Genomic DNA, 15,761 nt, shown 5'->3' with positions numbered 1-15,761 from the left:
TGATGCAAGACAAACTTGGAATCAGTTTTTTGTTCATTTGGGGAAAAGTTTTACTTCTTCTCCCTCTCAAAAGAATTCTTGCTGGGAATGGAAGGCTGTCAAGAAAGCTCAAAGAGATCAGATCAGCAGCCTGCCTTGGGCAGTTTCAGGAGCATGAAGGCAGGATTTGGGATGCAGGGATTTGGTGTTCCACAAGGCATGCCAGCCTTCCCTGGGAGCCTTTCTGCTGACACACAGACTCAGTGAGGAGCTCTAATGTTCTCAGCTGCTCCATCTAGAAACCTTCCAGAAGTGGATCTGACAATTCCAGCCCTAATTTCCCCTAGGATTTGTTTCTCAAAGAATGCTTGTATGTACTCACTCAGGAGTTGCTGCTTGAAGTCCTGGCTTCTCTTCTCTCGGAAAAGTAATCAGCAAGTAATGAATGGATGTGAAATCCTTTCCTGCACAGGAAAGTCTTTATATCCTGGAAATACCTCATCAGTAACCGGGGAGTAACTTCCAATAAAAAGAATATCCACCACGTGGTAGTTTGTAAGTAGGAGGATAGCAAAGCATTTGGACAATGAGCAGGTGAGAGATTTCCAGTTCAACGGCTCATGGAAGTGCAGAGGGAACACAAACAGTGCTTAAAACTCAGCGTGAGGAGGTCAGTGCAACTGTTAACTTTAGTGTATAAGGGGAGAGAGATACTCTATCAAGTGCAGAGCTTCTGTGGAAGTGTTCTGATACATTGTCAGAAGGATTACTTTACAAAAAATTAGTTGTCTTCGGCAGAAGGCTACTGTAAAACAGACATCAAAAAGCCCTGAAGAGACAGATCTTCCAGATTTTCTTTCCTAAAGCTAATTCCCTATGTGGTGATGCTACAGTAGGTATGGCACAAAGCACACTAGCAGCATTTATCATCCTTTATTTATATTTATCAGGCATAGATGTGCACTTTTTCCTTTACTTAGCCTTTTCATACCAAGTAACGTTGTGCACTGGAGCCATCTCCTGTAGCACTCACTGCAAAAACACCTTAATTCAAAATAAATTGTAGCATGGTAAGTATTGCAATGAATCCCTTTGATCCCTGAGCTCATGCTGAAATGAGATTTTACTCACTTTGCATGGAACTGCCAGAAGGCAGTCAACACACTGGCAGCTTTTCTTCCCTCCCTAATTTCTGCAGAAGCGCCCAAACTGTCATGACAAGACAGGTGTATGAAACTTTCTCCTGAAAACGAAACTCTAAGGGGCTCAGAGGAATGAGAACAGTGAAAAAAAATACAACAGTGTACACTTCCTGTCTATTTTAAGACTGCAGAAATGCAAAAATGCTTGCAACAGCTGCTTCATAAGCATTCACGGTGTTCACTCACTGTGCCCTGTGCTGCAGCACATTCCCATTTTCTGAAATGTTTCTCTCCCCTTTCACCTCTACATATAATCAGTCTCTGATGCATCGTTGTCACTGTACTTAATAGGTACAGCAATATTCTGAGAGCAGACTTATTTTTCTGGATAAACTCACTGATGTTTGCTGTTTTATTTTATATTCTGGCTGGTAAAACCCCAAAGAAAACCATTCAATTTGCTTATAATTCAGGTTAACCTTTCCCTTTCTTGTCAAAAAAAGTTTTGTTTTTCAAACCCTCATTAAATGAAAACAGACCAAAAAACAAAAATGAGATGACTCCAGGTATGACAGACCAAGATTTACTTTAGTACAAGGCAGAAACTTCTATTAGAACAGGAGAGACACCAACTCAGGCAAAGGGAAATGTTAGTCATTGCAAAAGCTAGTAATGCTTAAAGCTTAAACTAGTTTCCCTCAGTTTCCTAAAATAGGCTGTTAAGGTTTTTTTTAATCTTGTACTATCAAATTGTGTTAGTTACATAACTAAAACATGCAAATAAAGTGCAACAGACTACTCTTAGTCAGTATCTGATTGAACAACTTTTAATATTTTTATTGACAAATATTGTAAGCATAACCAGAGTGAAATATATTTACTTGAAGTCTGTGCAGTGACAGACCTGGGTCACTGAACTATCAGTGTAAAGAGAATTACTGGCATTCTAATTTCATTTTCAGTTGAGACAGAGGTTGCTGAAGTGATCACAGACGTGTTCCAGTAGTGCCAAATTCTAATCAAAACTCAGATTGTGCGTTAGTAGCCAAGGCCGAGGCAAACAATTATCCTGTACCATACACAGAAAGCAACTAGTATTGAATGGACAAAAACTTTGGTCAACAAACTAGTTTTACTTCTTTAATAATATTTTGCTAATAACTCAAGAGGCACAACAGTACCAGTAAGCATATGAACTTTAAAATGCACAATGGCCACAGACAGTTGACTTGGATACAGTATTGGTGCTTGGTAGCAGACCTACAGACGGCTTTTCGATTCTTCCACTCTTAAATGATTTTGCATTTCCTCCTGACCTAGTCATGCACTGGAGAGGAATTCCACAGCAGTCTCCTTCTCTTCAGCTAACTCCTTAGCAGTAATTTCCATCTTCTCACGAGAAAAATCATTAATAGGAAGACCCTCAACAAACTTCCAGGTCTTGTCCTGATTGAAAACAAACAAACAAAAAGCTCTCCATGTAAGAAAAGGCTTCATTCAGTCTGCATGAAAGAAACTTTACGGCATAAAAACACAGCTTATGGCCCTAAGAACCACATCAGGCAGAAGTTAATTTTATTTCAGATAAACAATGCAACCAGCACCAGCTAGTCATGTCAGATTGTACTTGCCCAACCACCAGCACTTTACTGACAATCAAGTTAACTTGGTTAATAGGAGTCCTCTCTGTGAAAGGGAGACTGCTAAACCCTCACATCTCAGCAACTGCAGTCCCACACTGCTGTTAACAGGCTCACATGACAGTTTATTAAGTCGTGCAGAAGATATATGGATTTAAATACAGCCTAGTTACCTTGATCACAACAGGGAATGAATACAGCAGGTCTTCAGGAACACCATAAGAATTGCCATCAGAAATGACTCCCATCGAAACAAACTCCCCCTGAAACCAGAAAGGCAGAGATAAATACATTTTTCACTGCTAGAAGCAGGCAAAATTTCCATGATTTATGATATTCTTTGTCTCCTACGACACAATTTACTCCAGAAAAAGACAGATTCTTTCCTCTGAACACACATACACTTGAGGTCAGCGAGGGGCACAGAATGAAAGCACGAGGCAAACATGCACTTTAATAGCAACATCTTACCGCTGGAGTGCCAAACCAGATGTCCCTCACATGATCACAGATAGCTTTGGCAGCTGACATGGCACTGGACAGCTTCCTGGCCTTAATAACAGCTGCTCCACGTTGCTGAACAGTCTGCAATTAAGAAAAAAACCCAACCATAACTAAATTGTAATGCAGAAAAACCACGGCTTGGTCTACATGCTGTTAGTAAGTGTCATCAAGAAAGACTGTTGTATGTAATTATTTAATTTTATCAGTGAAGATACAGTTCTTTCACTCAACAAACATGGCATACAATCCAGGAATACTATCTAGAAGAGTTGTGCCAACACAAATGTAACAATGCTTCAGAGGCTCATTCCTTAACTTTACAGCTAGCTGACTACTCTCATACCAAGCAGATGCCTCAAGCTTTTCCCACCAGGAGACTTTGTGCATGTCAGCAGTGGCAGATGTCTCAAGCAACACACTGTCAATTGAGGTCTTCTGCTGAATACCAATGTGAAACACTTGCTGGTCTCAATCCTACAATACTTAATGCATACAAGTTATTTAATTCCTGAAGATAGCTGAACCTACCTCACCATACTCAAGTTAATAGTTTTAAAATTTAATAGTTTTGCTAAAGCTTTAATCATCTAGGGCTTTAGTAACCCACTTCCCTTCACATTCCACTTAGATAGCCTGTGCTCTTGATCAATTAATACCATTACTTTGTTTTACTAACTTACATTATTATTTATTACTACTCTACTTTGCCGGCATTTTCTAGATTTTTCAGATTCCTTTTCAGAAACGGTTCTGATGATGCCACACACTTTGTGTGTGTGTGTGTGTGTGTGTGTGTGTGTGTGTCTGTGCCCATGCACGAGCAGGGAAAGATTTGCTGGCCTTTTCTGGTGGGTGGGGAGCAGCAAATGGATCAATCCCACTTCATCTACAAAAACGCCCCAAAAAGTCACCATAGTGAAATGGCAATGGTGTTCCTGTGTCACACAAGTTTCACATGAGCTGTGAGCAAAACTCTTTGCTGAATCATTTTAGCATTCCAGCTGGATTTTTCCAACAGAAGTTAGGTAGACTTTCCTGCCTTGAATCTTCCAAGGCAAATAACTGATGGCAACAAGATATCTGAAGATGGCTTATTCTAGTGAGAGAAGAGCTGCTTCACTACATCAGTTACATTGTTTACAATTTCAGATGAGGTAAGGAGAAAGCATAAAATGAACCATTAAAAAAAATTAAAAATGGTATCTTACCGCAATAAAGTCTCCCTTCAGCCAGCTGTCATCTTTTATAGCTTCATAGACTCCAACTTCCTTTCCTTTCACATTTACCTTCGCATGGTTAACATCAGGATATTGAGTGGAGGAATGGTTGCCCCAGATGATGACATTCTTCACATCATTAGCAGTCACACCAAGTTTCAGAGCAATCTAATTGGAAATTAAACATGTCCATTGCATTGACTTCAGCTTCTCAACTCACAGACTTCTTTGAAAGCATTGCTTTGTATTTAGCATAAGATAACACAACAATCAGCCATTTTTTACCTGAGATTTAGCTCTGTTGTGATCCAAACGAGTTAAGCAGCTGAAGTTTTCCTTTGGTATGGATGGGGCTGACTTTGATGCAATCAGACAGTTGGTATTGGCTGGATTCCCAACAACCACAACCTAAAAATGAAAAAAGGAAATATGAAGTAGGTATTTCTGCAAAACACCTCCCTTCAGTGAAACACACTGCTTGGCCTTCAAAGAAGCTATCTAAAAGTTAAATTTTCTAATCTCTTGGTTGTCTCCAACAAGACTGTCTTTTAAGTGTGCCATTTGTAGTCACCCAAACTTCTATAACTGCACATAAAAATATTTTCCAGATAAGTTAAAGAGAATAGGTATTCTCTTTAACTTGACATCCAATGTGAAAGGGAACAAGACTTCTAGGGAGATCTCTACACTGACCTACAGCCTGGCTTCAAACCTCATGCTACCAGATAAAGGGAGATAGACACAAGCACACTTTAAACCAACCACTTTTAAATGCTTTCTGGACTGGCTGCCACTGCTTTATATAATTGCTTTATAATTAAGAAAGCCAGAACATTTACTTATCTCAATGTTCATAGGCAGTTAGAAGTAAAACATTGCCTCAACTTAAATCAATTTATTACTATGCAAAACTGATTTTTATTCATCCTTCATTTGTGCCTCAAATGACTTATGTCAGACTCCATACACTCTAAATCACACAAGCTGATCTGCAAACCTCCCTTTGTATTTCCCCTTTTGAAAGTGAGTTCAGTCAATTTTCCACTACTCCACAATAGTTATATTGATAGTTTTTATTCCAGCTGGATAAAGAAGTAAACCATAGGAAGTTCATCAGCAGACATTAAAAGTCAGTTACAAAGCACAGCCGGAGTCTGGGCCTGAGATTAAGAGCAGTGGGAGAGCAGCCACATGATCCCATTAACTGTGCTGAAGGAATCTGAGAGAGAACAATTAAAATCTTCTAATGCTCCAAGTAAGATGCAAACAACATAAATAAAGCCGATTTTTGTGCAACTGTAATTCCATATTGATATTGAAGTTAAGGGTCATTATGTTAAAGGACACAGATGGATATGAAGTAGGCAGCTGCATTTAGTTAATTCAGTTCTCCTACAGAAGAGTGATAACAAGCAAAAGACTGTTTATTTTTTTTAAACATGGTTTTATGGGGCTGCTTTTCAAATTGGTGGTAAACAGAGTATGTGCAGAATACATCAATAGAAGGTAGGACTCCCCTTTTTCACCAAACAAATTAATGACTAAATCATCCACCTGTTTAACATTCTGTTTCTTATCTACCCTTGACTGTGGTCTATTTTCCAGGGCATAAGGAAAGGAATGCCCACACTAAACAGGCTCCTGCTTTTACAATATTCTTCTACAGTGTATCCAGGTCTCTACATAGCAGAGAATTAATGTTTTAAATTCAATTCCTATATTCACCTTGACAGTCTTTTTGGCATACTTGTCCAAGGCTGCACCCTGAGACTTGAAAATTTTTACATTTGCTTTGAGTAAATCCTTCCTCTCCATGCCCTCTCTCCTTGGCATGGAGCCAACCAGAATTGCTACGTCAAGGTCTTTGAATGCAACTTCCTCCTTGTCTGTTGGAATGACCTCTAAAAAAATAAAGGAAAGGGGGAAAAGAATTCAGCAAGATAAATACTCATGGCATAGTGCTAACAGGAATATTCTTTTGTGCATAAATAGTATATAATCTAATCTGACAATACCACCACCTTCCCCTTCCAAAAATACAAGTAACAGTCATTTGGCCCTACCTCCACAGATTAAATACATCCCAGTAAACAGGTTTTACATACAAATATTTATCTGAAGTGGAAAACACAGGAGAAATCGATGTAAAAAGATACATTTCATTTGCCTCTAAAAATGTGTATATAAGTACATATGCTTTTCTTTACTTTTACAATAGAATTTCAGTGGCTAAGACCAACACAAGTGAAGTTTTGCTGCCCCTTTCTAATTCAAAGCGAGAAGGTTTGATTTGTACAAGAGCTAGTACCTACATGCAATTACTAATGTTAAATTAGTAATTACACTAACTCCTACTTGCTCCCTTTCTTTTGCATGTTTAAACTACCAGAACTCAGCTTGTTTACAAGGCTTGAGGAGTGCTTTTTCATTTTATATCTTTATATATAAGATATAAAGATATAAAGAAGATATTTTTAAGACTAAATTTTTTTTAAATTTAGCAATAAATATTATATATATAATATAGCAATGATATATTGTATATATTTCATGGCTGGGCCAGAATACAATGCACATATGCACTAGTATCTCACAATTTCTTGTCCAGGTTTAAAGCCAAGGATTAGATGATGTAAACCCAGGTATCTCCATTGCCAATTCTGTCCACAAAACCTATTTGATGTCATTCTTCCTAGCTTACAGGCTAAGTTAAATTGATTATATTCCACAAAACCAAGGAAGGATCATCTAAGATTTTCTTCTGCCTAACTTCCTGCCAGCTACAGGGACTCATAAATGCAAGAATTGTACTGCAGCATCTTGTAGGTATAAGAAAAAATTGTTTTGGCCACCTCTGAGCAGCGGCAGAGCACAGTCCTGCAGCTCCATCACCACACCTTCCAGTACTGTCATCATAGGAGTGATGTCCAGCAGCACAAGAATAAGAGGCTGGAAAGAAAGAAAAGGTTTAGTGCAAGCTGGGCACAATGTGTCTTGAAAATTAATTTGTCTTGTACTCGGCTGTTACCTCGTGCAAGATTTAAAACCCATTTGCAGAAAAGAACTTCAGCACAATCAACAAATGATAGCTTGCATAACAGAGCAGAACTCCCATTTTCCCCACTTAAAGAAGAAATTACTTGCATACTGGTAAACCATTCCGAGTGTCTATGAGGAAACCAGTCTCAGGCACTGCAGTTCTGACATTCATTCATTCCTGTGCCAGCAGGAGCAGGGAGGCCATCCTTCCCCTGTACTCTGCACTGGTGAGCCCACACCGTGAGTGCTGTGTCCCGTTCTGGTCCCTCAGTTTGGGAAGGACATTGAGACACTTGAGTGTGTCCCGAGGAGGTAACGAGGCTGGTGAGGGGTTTGGAACACAAACCCTGTGAGGAATAACTGAGGGAGCTGGGGGTGTTCAGCCTGGAGAGAAGGACACTCGGGGGTGACCTTATCACTCCCTACAGCTCCCTGAAAGGTGGCTGCAGTCAGGTGGGGTCGGTCTCTTTCTCAGGCAGCAACCAACAGAACCAGAGGGAACAGTGTCAAACTGTGCCAGGGGAAATATAGGCTGGATATTAGGAAAAAGTTTTTCAGGGAAAGAGTGATAAAGTTCTGGAATGGCCTGCCCAGGGAGGTGGTGGAGTCACCATCCCTGGATGTGTTTAAAAAAAGCCTGGATGTGGCACTGGGTGCCATTGTTAAGCTGAGGTGTTGGGGTATGGGTTGGACTTGAAGGTCTCTTCCAACCTGGTCATTCTGTGGATTCAGTGCAGAGTTACCTGGTCTTTGCCGAAGACATCGCCCTTGGCAATGCTGTAGAGGAGGGAGTAAGCAATCTGCCCAGCTGCTCCAGTCACCAGCACTCTGACAGGTTCACCCTGCAAGGAAATGACACTGCCTTACCCACAGCTCCACACCTCAGCCTCACAACAGTTAAAATTAAGTTACTGCAGCAATAATGTTATGATTATTTAACTTGGATGAAAGCCTGTGCCTAAAGGTGGATCAACCCCAGCTCCTGGGATCACACTTCTGGTTCTGCTAGAACCACCAGCAATTGCTCTGCTTGGTTTTACAGAAACAGACCACAATTGCAAAAAGATCCTTAAGAATTGCTCCTGGAAAACTTGCAAAATGCCAGGAATAGCAATATATTTGAAAAATTTAGCATTCCCTTTAACAACATGGCCTTGTTAACATAAGACAATACAACATACACCCAACCATTCATACTTGAAATTTACTACAGAAGTTTCACGAGCTGTGACACTTGACTGGTTTTCAGATTCTTTCCATTTCAAGGGCTGTTCCCACTAAGCATTTTGAATGCTTATTTGCAACCAAAGACTTACTGAATGCCAGAAACCAAAGAATCTACGGGACTTAAAATTACTGCCTCACTAAACTGTTAGGCAGCAAATTTAACTAATCCACAGACAAAAGCCACATTATGAACAAATACAGACACTATCCATGATACAACTGCCTTTTGTCAAACTGACCCAAAACTCCAAAAGACTGGGAGAAGACTGCCAAAATGTTACTATATTGCAAATAAGAGGGGAATAAGGGTTTGCCCTGTAGCAAAATGACACTGTGCTAAGCAGAACCAGGACTGGGAGAAATCCAGAAGTTATTTAATATTGAAAATTAAAGGCTGCGAGAGTTTGGGTTAGAGAAGAGCCTGGAGAGCTTCTTCAGCCTGGAGAAGAGAAGGTACCAGGGTGGCTTTTCAATACTCAGAGGGGATTTACAAAAAAGATTAGGACAAACCTTTTAGTAGGGCCTGTTATGAAATGACAAGGGGCAATAGTTTTAAACTAAAAGAGGACAGACCAAGATAAGAAATAAATACTTTACAATAAAGGTGGTGAAACACTGGCACAGATTGTCCAGATAAGTGGTGGTTGCCCCACCCCTGGAAACATTCAAGGTCAAATTGCACAGGTCTCTGAAAAACCTGGTCTTGTTGAAGATGTCCCTGCCAAAGGCAGGGAGGTGGATCAACGACCTTTAAAAGTTTGTTCAAACCCAAAGGATTCTATGATTCTATCAAAAAGGGCCACGTGGCAAAGGACATTAATAACCCAGTATTTCATAAACCTGTTATTTGTATTTCCCTTTTTCTCTAGAGGCAATAGGGCCAGGGCAGATTGTGCTCGGACAGGAACAAGCAGACTGACCAGCCTGCTGGAATGCCAAGCCCACTTCAGAAAATTAAAAGATGAGCACCTGATACAGACCAGGCATAACTGAATGTGAAAGAAGGGATTTAATTGCATTCTGGGCTACATTATGAAAAGTGTAAGGTGCAGAGCAAAGAGTGCTGGTGATATTGCAGATGGGACACTGAGTGCAGTTCTGGAAACCTGAGTTCCGTATGGTTCTGTGGTCTGTAAGATGAGGCTGAAGGAAAGCCAGTCAGGACAGAGCCTGGAAAGGCAGAGGATAAGGGAGATCTAACAGCACACCACCACACCTTCACAGAGTGTTAGTAAAATAACACTGCCCCCAACAGCTCTCAGTAGCGGCAGAACAGGGTGCAATAGCTACAAATTAAGAGAAAAACTCTCGATTATGTGGTACTGCTGCAGCAGAACAGGATACCCAGAGGGTCTGTGTAACCTTCACTCCCAGCAGTTTTCCAGGCCCAGACTAAAACACCTATGACATGATCTATCAGTGGCAAAAGTCTCGCTGTCAGGCTGGACTGGACAACTTCCAGACATGGAGCAAGAAGGAAGGCATGACCTCTACAGATCCTTTCCAACCAGCATTCCTGTCACTGATATTTATAGGAAAACCATGTGGGGCTTCCAGTGTATTCTCTCTGCAGAATTGACCGGCCAAGCACAGCTGCATCACACTAGTGTTAGATAACTAAAAAAATTAGGCTACCTACCTCATTTTATCACATACTAGATAAAATCAGGGCATAAATTATGAAGGTAAACTACTGAACTTGCAGATTCAGACCTGGCCTTCATTATGGGAATGATTCTTTAAATATCTCGTTACCCACTTGCCCGTTACACGGTGCTGAAGTGCATTATTCTCTTTTGAACTCGTCCTACTACGAGTCACACCCCTCTAACTTCATTGAAACTCCACTATGAGGGGAAGGAGAGCAGACAATCAATTCTTGGTGGTTTAAATCTCAAAACTAGTTCTGGTATTCTATTCTTGAGCAGGGAAATGTACCATGACATCTAAATGATGAGGAGCAGCATGGATTAGGATGTCTATCAAAATTTAAAGCCAACTTTTCAGCATGTTTTTAAGAAGAATCTACATTTTATTTATATAAATGGAACAATGAACACTCTTTTAAGGTAGCTAACCACACCAGTTAATAAAATAAGTACTGAAAAGTTACAGTGCTGCAAAACGTTGGCCTGGCAAAATCCCCATCATATAAAAAGTGATCCTGTGCTAAGCTATTCCAGAACTCACACAGGTAGCAGCAAAATATGTTTTCTTTATATTTATAGGGTATCTGAAATCAATTGTGAATTGATTTCTGAATTTCCAGTGAATAAAGAAAGATTTTAAGGTGCTTTCTTCTAAAGCAGTGTCACAAAAGGGGGAAAGGAAAAGACATTTTTTTTTCCATTCTATGAACTTTATAAGCCAGTCTGATTGAAACATAAAAAATGGCAACCTATCCACTAGCATTATGGTGAGTATTCAGCATAACAACAGGAGAGGGAAGGAGGAGAAGATAAAAAGGTAAGAAATAGGATTATTTATTATTTTTTTACTGAGACAAACTTAGCATTTAGCCTAAAAAAACCCAAACCTTCAGTCATGACTCAGCTCCACCTTCTCAAAATAATTATGTTTGCTTACTACCATCCTTCCTGTTGTCCCCCCATTTGGGGCTGGAGGAAGAAAACACACAAGCTAAAATAAGGTGAGGAGTACTTCCTACTTGTTTTTCCTTTCCAAACCTTCAGTACCTTGGATTCAGTGCATTCCCCAGACCCTTTTACCCCTGCACCAATTGTGAGAATTTAGCATCAAAGAAACTTCCATGCTCTCTCCTAAATCCAGAAGCTGGATTAACAAACCAAAAACTCTGGGTTTGTTGTGCTGCTTACAAAACGTGGATAACTCTCAGCAAAAAAACCCTTACATCTCATATTAAAATTGGTCCCACTGAGTGTCTGAGGCTACTTTTAGAGAAATGAGAAGCTCCCCAACAGAAGTTGTAGGCTCCAGACATTCATGTCCAGACGCTTTAACCCGTGACTTGGCTCCTGCAGGCCTTTCATGCTGTGGTAACTGCAGGGGTGACCTTTACTCACTCTCAGGTATAAAGGAACCAGAGGACAAATTAAACAACAACCAGCTGAACTATTTTGCTCCAAAGCCTTCCCCACTTCACAATCAACCAATGTAGAGTTAAAAAGCTTTAGGAGAATAAAAGAGTAGCAAAATGATAAAAAGGATGAGAAAAAAGCCCCAAGCTTTGCATCCCCAGGTACCCTTCATGTAATCCAGTAGGATCTCTCCCTCCTAAACTATCACAGATGAAAGCAAAGCCTCCAATATCAAGTGAGGAAGTTGAGGTCTTAGCACCCACCCCACGCACTTTGGTTTAAGAACTCAGTGCTTCAGTTATTTCTGTGATTACAGCTGATATCAGCACAACTAAAACATCAGTGCCATACCTGCAAACAGCACTGCACTGCAAACTGATTCAGGAGGTTACAAAGGTAAGGAAAAGATAATTCAAAACCTATCAAATGTTGTGACAGGAATATCCTGGCTACACAAGTGATAGACTTTGCATTGCTAATTGCGGTTATGAAAGATCTCTATAAAGATTATTGCTGATAAGCTTGTCTATAAAATACCACCAGCTTAACATTATTCCTGAATAACGAACATTATTCCAGCCAACTAAGCTATCCCACCTTGCTTTACAATAATTACTCAATCATTAAAATAAATTTTTATCTCTTCCAAAGTCTAGAGTCTGCCTAAGGAACTTTCCCTTTGCACTGCCTTCTTTAAAGCAGAGATGTGGGGACAATAAACACATTTGGAAATGTAGCAGAGAGTCTCAACAAGGCAGCTGAGTGCACTCGAAGAACACCACCAGCGCTGTGGTTCAGAGACCAAAGCAATTCCAAAGGCATTCCTCCCTTAAGGAACGACCTTGACACAGGTGCCCTGTAAAGCTTTTGCCATTTCATTGAGCTAATGGTGGCTGCACTGATAGATGATTTTATTTCAATACATTTAAAGTCTCTGCCCAACACCACATGCATAATCTGAACAGCAAAGGCAAGCTAAAAGCAGTGACATTCTGAAAGGTCTGGACATCAAAGTTCTTTGTGAGACCAGACCATCCATGTCAGCTCATCCATGTCTCAATGCTTTGAGAGTTCAAATACAAACTAGAGCTTGCTGTCATATTGTCACTCCTGCAAATCCTCATTTTAGATAGAAGGAGTGGAAAAGAAGCATAAAGTATACAGATTTTGGTATTTTTTAGGGTACAGCTGAAATAAGTCACATTTCAGAGCATGCAAGCATCCTTTCTATAGCAAAGTACTGAAAGTGAAGGTTTGAGTAACAGGGTATTGAGTCTAGAAAAACACAGAGGTGTCTCATGCCTAGAAAGGAAAGCAAGGTCTCTGTGCAGGTTTATATATCTATGTACACATGCTGCAGAAAAGCAAAGCACTGCAGTTCACCTCTGTAACCTCCGAGCAGAACCAGAAGGACTCCTTGACAATCTAGCGAGTCTGAACAAACAGCTGGATTTCCGACAGCAAGCAGGGATGAACCAATATAGACATTTCACAAGCACTTTCCCTTGAGCTAACACAGAGCCGCACCAAAACCTTTCACGCCTCGCGAACAAGACGCTGACAGCCCCCATGTCCCGCAGGCAATGCCGGCGGCCGCGGCGCCGGGACAAGGCGCGATCGGCCCCGGAGTGCCAGCCCGGGCCGGGGGGGCTCGCTGCCCGGACACATCCCGCCCTCCCCGCACGGGCCTGGGGACCGCCAGGCCGGCACCGACCCCATGTCCCCGCCTGGAAGGTCACCCCGGCACGGCTCGGCGGGGGCTGCAGCGAGCCCTGCGGCGCCGCCATGTCCGGCTGCTCTGGGTGCCGCGACCACCTCCAGGTCACCCCTTCCCCTCGTCCCCGGGCCCTCCCGCGAGCAGCGCGGCCAGGCGGGGAGGGCGACGCCATTTCGGGGTGACCTCCCCCTGCCAGAATTCCCTGCCCCGAGCCGAAGGAACCCGAGGGGCGCGGTACCGCCGCGGGCCCGGTACCGACCATGTCTGCGGGAGCGGCGGATGGGCTTGCTGCTCGGGGTCACCTCTGCGGCGCGACTGCGGCCGTGGCAGCGCTGCGCCGAGGTGCCGTGGTGGGGCGGGGCGTGCGGCCGCGCGCAGCCGATTGGGGGCTGTAGTCGTGATGGCCGCCAGCCAGCACCGCTCGGCTGCGGGACAGAACTACAACTCCCATCGTATCTCGGGGGTGGCCCACCGCGCCCCCGCACGCTATTGGCGGTTGCCTCTCCCCACCTCGCCCCATTCATTGAAGCGCTGCGCGGCGCCGCAGGGCTGGGGCCGTTAGGGGGCGACGCGCGGCGGCCTTCACGGCGCGTGCGCGCGGTTGGGAGGGGTGGGGACTGCGGCAAGCGCGGGCATCTCTGGCCGCGCATGCGCGCTCGGCGGCGAGGATGCGGGGGGGCGGCTGTGGCGGCGCATGTGCGGGAGGCGGCGCCCGCGCGGGAGGCGGCGCCCGCGGTTGCTGCGGTGACGCGCGGGACAGGCCCCGGTGCCGGCGGCGCTGCTGCTCCCGCGGCCGCCCCGCGAACTCGGAGCGCTCGGTGGGTGCGAGTGCGTGGCCCGGCCCTGCGCTGCCCGGCGGGACACTCCCGGGGCATCCCAGAGCCGCGAGCCCGGGGCGGGCTGAGCGTTCCCCTCGCGTTTCCCGCGCGTTTCTTTCCCGCCCGGCCTCCTCTGGGGAGCTGCCGGCGCGTTCCCGGTGCTCCACGCTTCATGAAATTTTGCCATTCTGTTACTGGGTCCTTTCCTTTTTATTTTCAGGGAAAGCTGAGTGCTTACCTGTGCTATTCCGCTGGTAGAACTGCGTGGCTAAACTAGCGATCACTTGTACAAAAATAAAGCTGCTCGTTGACTTGTGTTTCGAATTGTTGAGTGAAGTAAATTCCTTTGGTCTGGCTGTAAGGTAGGCTGGTACCCGCAGAAATACATCAGCAGAACAGAGCTTCGTAAACTGTTGTTAGGGTGTAAAAGAAGGTCTTGGATAGCGCAGCTGGTTTTTCCCGCAGACCATGACAGGATTCCCTGTTAGTTAAGTGTTCTGTGAAGGTCTCACTTGTCCCGGTGTGTTTCTGCAGGATTAGTTTGAAGCCTTACTCTAGTCCTTTCGGTAAGCACGGATGCTGAGGCAATTTCTTCGGTCCTGCGACAGAAAGGGGAAGCTGCTCCTTTGGGGCAGGGGGTGTAAAATGGAAGTTGTGCTGCAAAGTGCTTCCGTTCCGGCGGGTCTTGCTGCCTGTCACAGCTCGGAAGGGGCCGTGGCTGAGGGAGCCTTGTGGCCCTGGCAGCTCCTGGGGTGCCGGGGGTGCGGTCCCGCCGGCTTTGCTGAGGTTCTCCAGCTGCACGGATTCATATCAGTCAATAACTGTGTGTTTTTATTATGAATTAAACCTGTACCGTACCCAAGCTCCCTTCTGTGGATAAGTTTGAAAGCCGAATAGCTGCAAGCAGAGCTGAGGGCTGGCTTGCTGGGAAGCGTAGGAAGCTTGGTCAGGAGGAGGGAGCTTGTTTAACACAGTCAGAGTTTCCCAGAGTGTCTTAAGATGCTTTACCCTGGTGACTCTTAACCTTTTCTGCACCCGGACGTTGTACAGACTTAATTAACACTATTTAAGATTGTTTAGGATTTAAATATACACAAAACCTGCTGTGGACCCACATAAGGTAATTTCCACTGGCCATAATTGGTTCAGTTTAATTGATTTCTTATCAATTTTCAGCTAAATCAATGTTAGCAGGCTGTAAACTGATTTGTTTGTGTCAGCATGGCAGATTGTATTGATTTAATGGATTTCAGTTAAGAGCTTAACCTGAAACTTTCAAACTTTTTTTCTGTAGGTAAGACTCTTCTTATTCTTGCTCCTTTTTTGCCCAAGCTTGTGCTCCTGGAATTATTTGCTGTTAGAGATAACAACAAATCATTACTTTGTGTTGAAAGTGATTTGTTTTGATGCAAAGCCACG

The 15,761-nt window shown here is 43.4% G+C and overlaps 2 protein-coding genes across 6 annotated transcripts in view; one reads left to right on the top strand and one right to left on the bottom strand.

Moving 5' to 3' along the window:
• Window positions 1–1,932: 1,932 nt before the first annotated feature.
• Window positions 1,933–13,930, bottom strand: MDH1 (malate dehydrogenase 1). The gene is made up of 9 exons (XM_074536988.1): window positions 13,784–13,930; window positions 8,265–8,363; window positions 7,335–7,431; window positions 6,208–6,383; window positions 4,768–4,890; window positions 4,474–4,650; window positions 3,233–3,346; window positions 2,935–3,024; window positions 1,933–2,567 (listed from the first exon to the last, which is right to left on the bottom strand). The coding sequence occupies exons 1-9, from the start codon at window positions 13,784–13,786 to the stop codon at window positions 2,442–2,444; spliced, it is 1,005 nt and encodes a 334-aa protein (XP_074393089.1). The 5' UTR covers window positions 13,787–13,930; the 3' UTR covers window positions 1,933–2,441.
• A 253-nt stretch (window positions 13,931–14,183) lies between these two features.
• The window catches only part of WDPCP (WD repeat containing planar cell polarity effector), a 148,506-nt gene continuing 146,928 nt past the window's right edge, over window positions 14,184–15,761 (top strand). For 3 of the 5 annotated variants that reach the window (XM_074536987.1, XM_074536979.1, XM_074536981.1), the window contains exon 1: window positions 14,184–14,342. The gene's annotated coding sequence lies outside the window, so the exon portion shown is untranslated. Of the gene's footprint in view, window positions 14,343–15,037; window positions 15,463–15,761 lie in introns of those variants that run through there. The other 2 variants (XM_074536980.1, XM_074536982.1) reach the window with 1 other exon arrangement.

Source organism: Zonotrichia albicollis, chromosome 3, assembly GCF_047830755.1.
Source record: "Zonotrichia albicollis isolate bZonAlb1 chromosome 3, bZonAlb1.hap1, whole genome shotgun sequence".
NCBI classification, from domain to species: domain Eukaryota; kingdom Metazoa; phylum Chordata; class Aves; order Passeriformes; family Passerellidae; genus Zonotrichia; species Zonotrichia albicollis.
The sequence above is the reverse complement of the archived record's forward strand: the minus strand, read 5'-3'. Positions and strand labels throughout refer to the sequence as shown.

Excerpts from the sequence above, each read along its gene's own strand:
- MDH1 (XM_074536988.1), bottom strand. Across the intron at positions 4,891-6,207 it reads ATGCCAAAAAGACTGTCAAG|GTTGTGGTTGTTGGGAATCC; the intron begins GTGAATATAGGA and ends TTTCATTTTTAG. Across the intron at positions 2,568-2,934 it reads CATTCCCTGTTGTGATCAAG|GACAAGACCTGGAAGTTTGT; the intron begins GTAACTAGGCTG and ends GTTTTCAATCAG.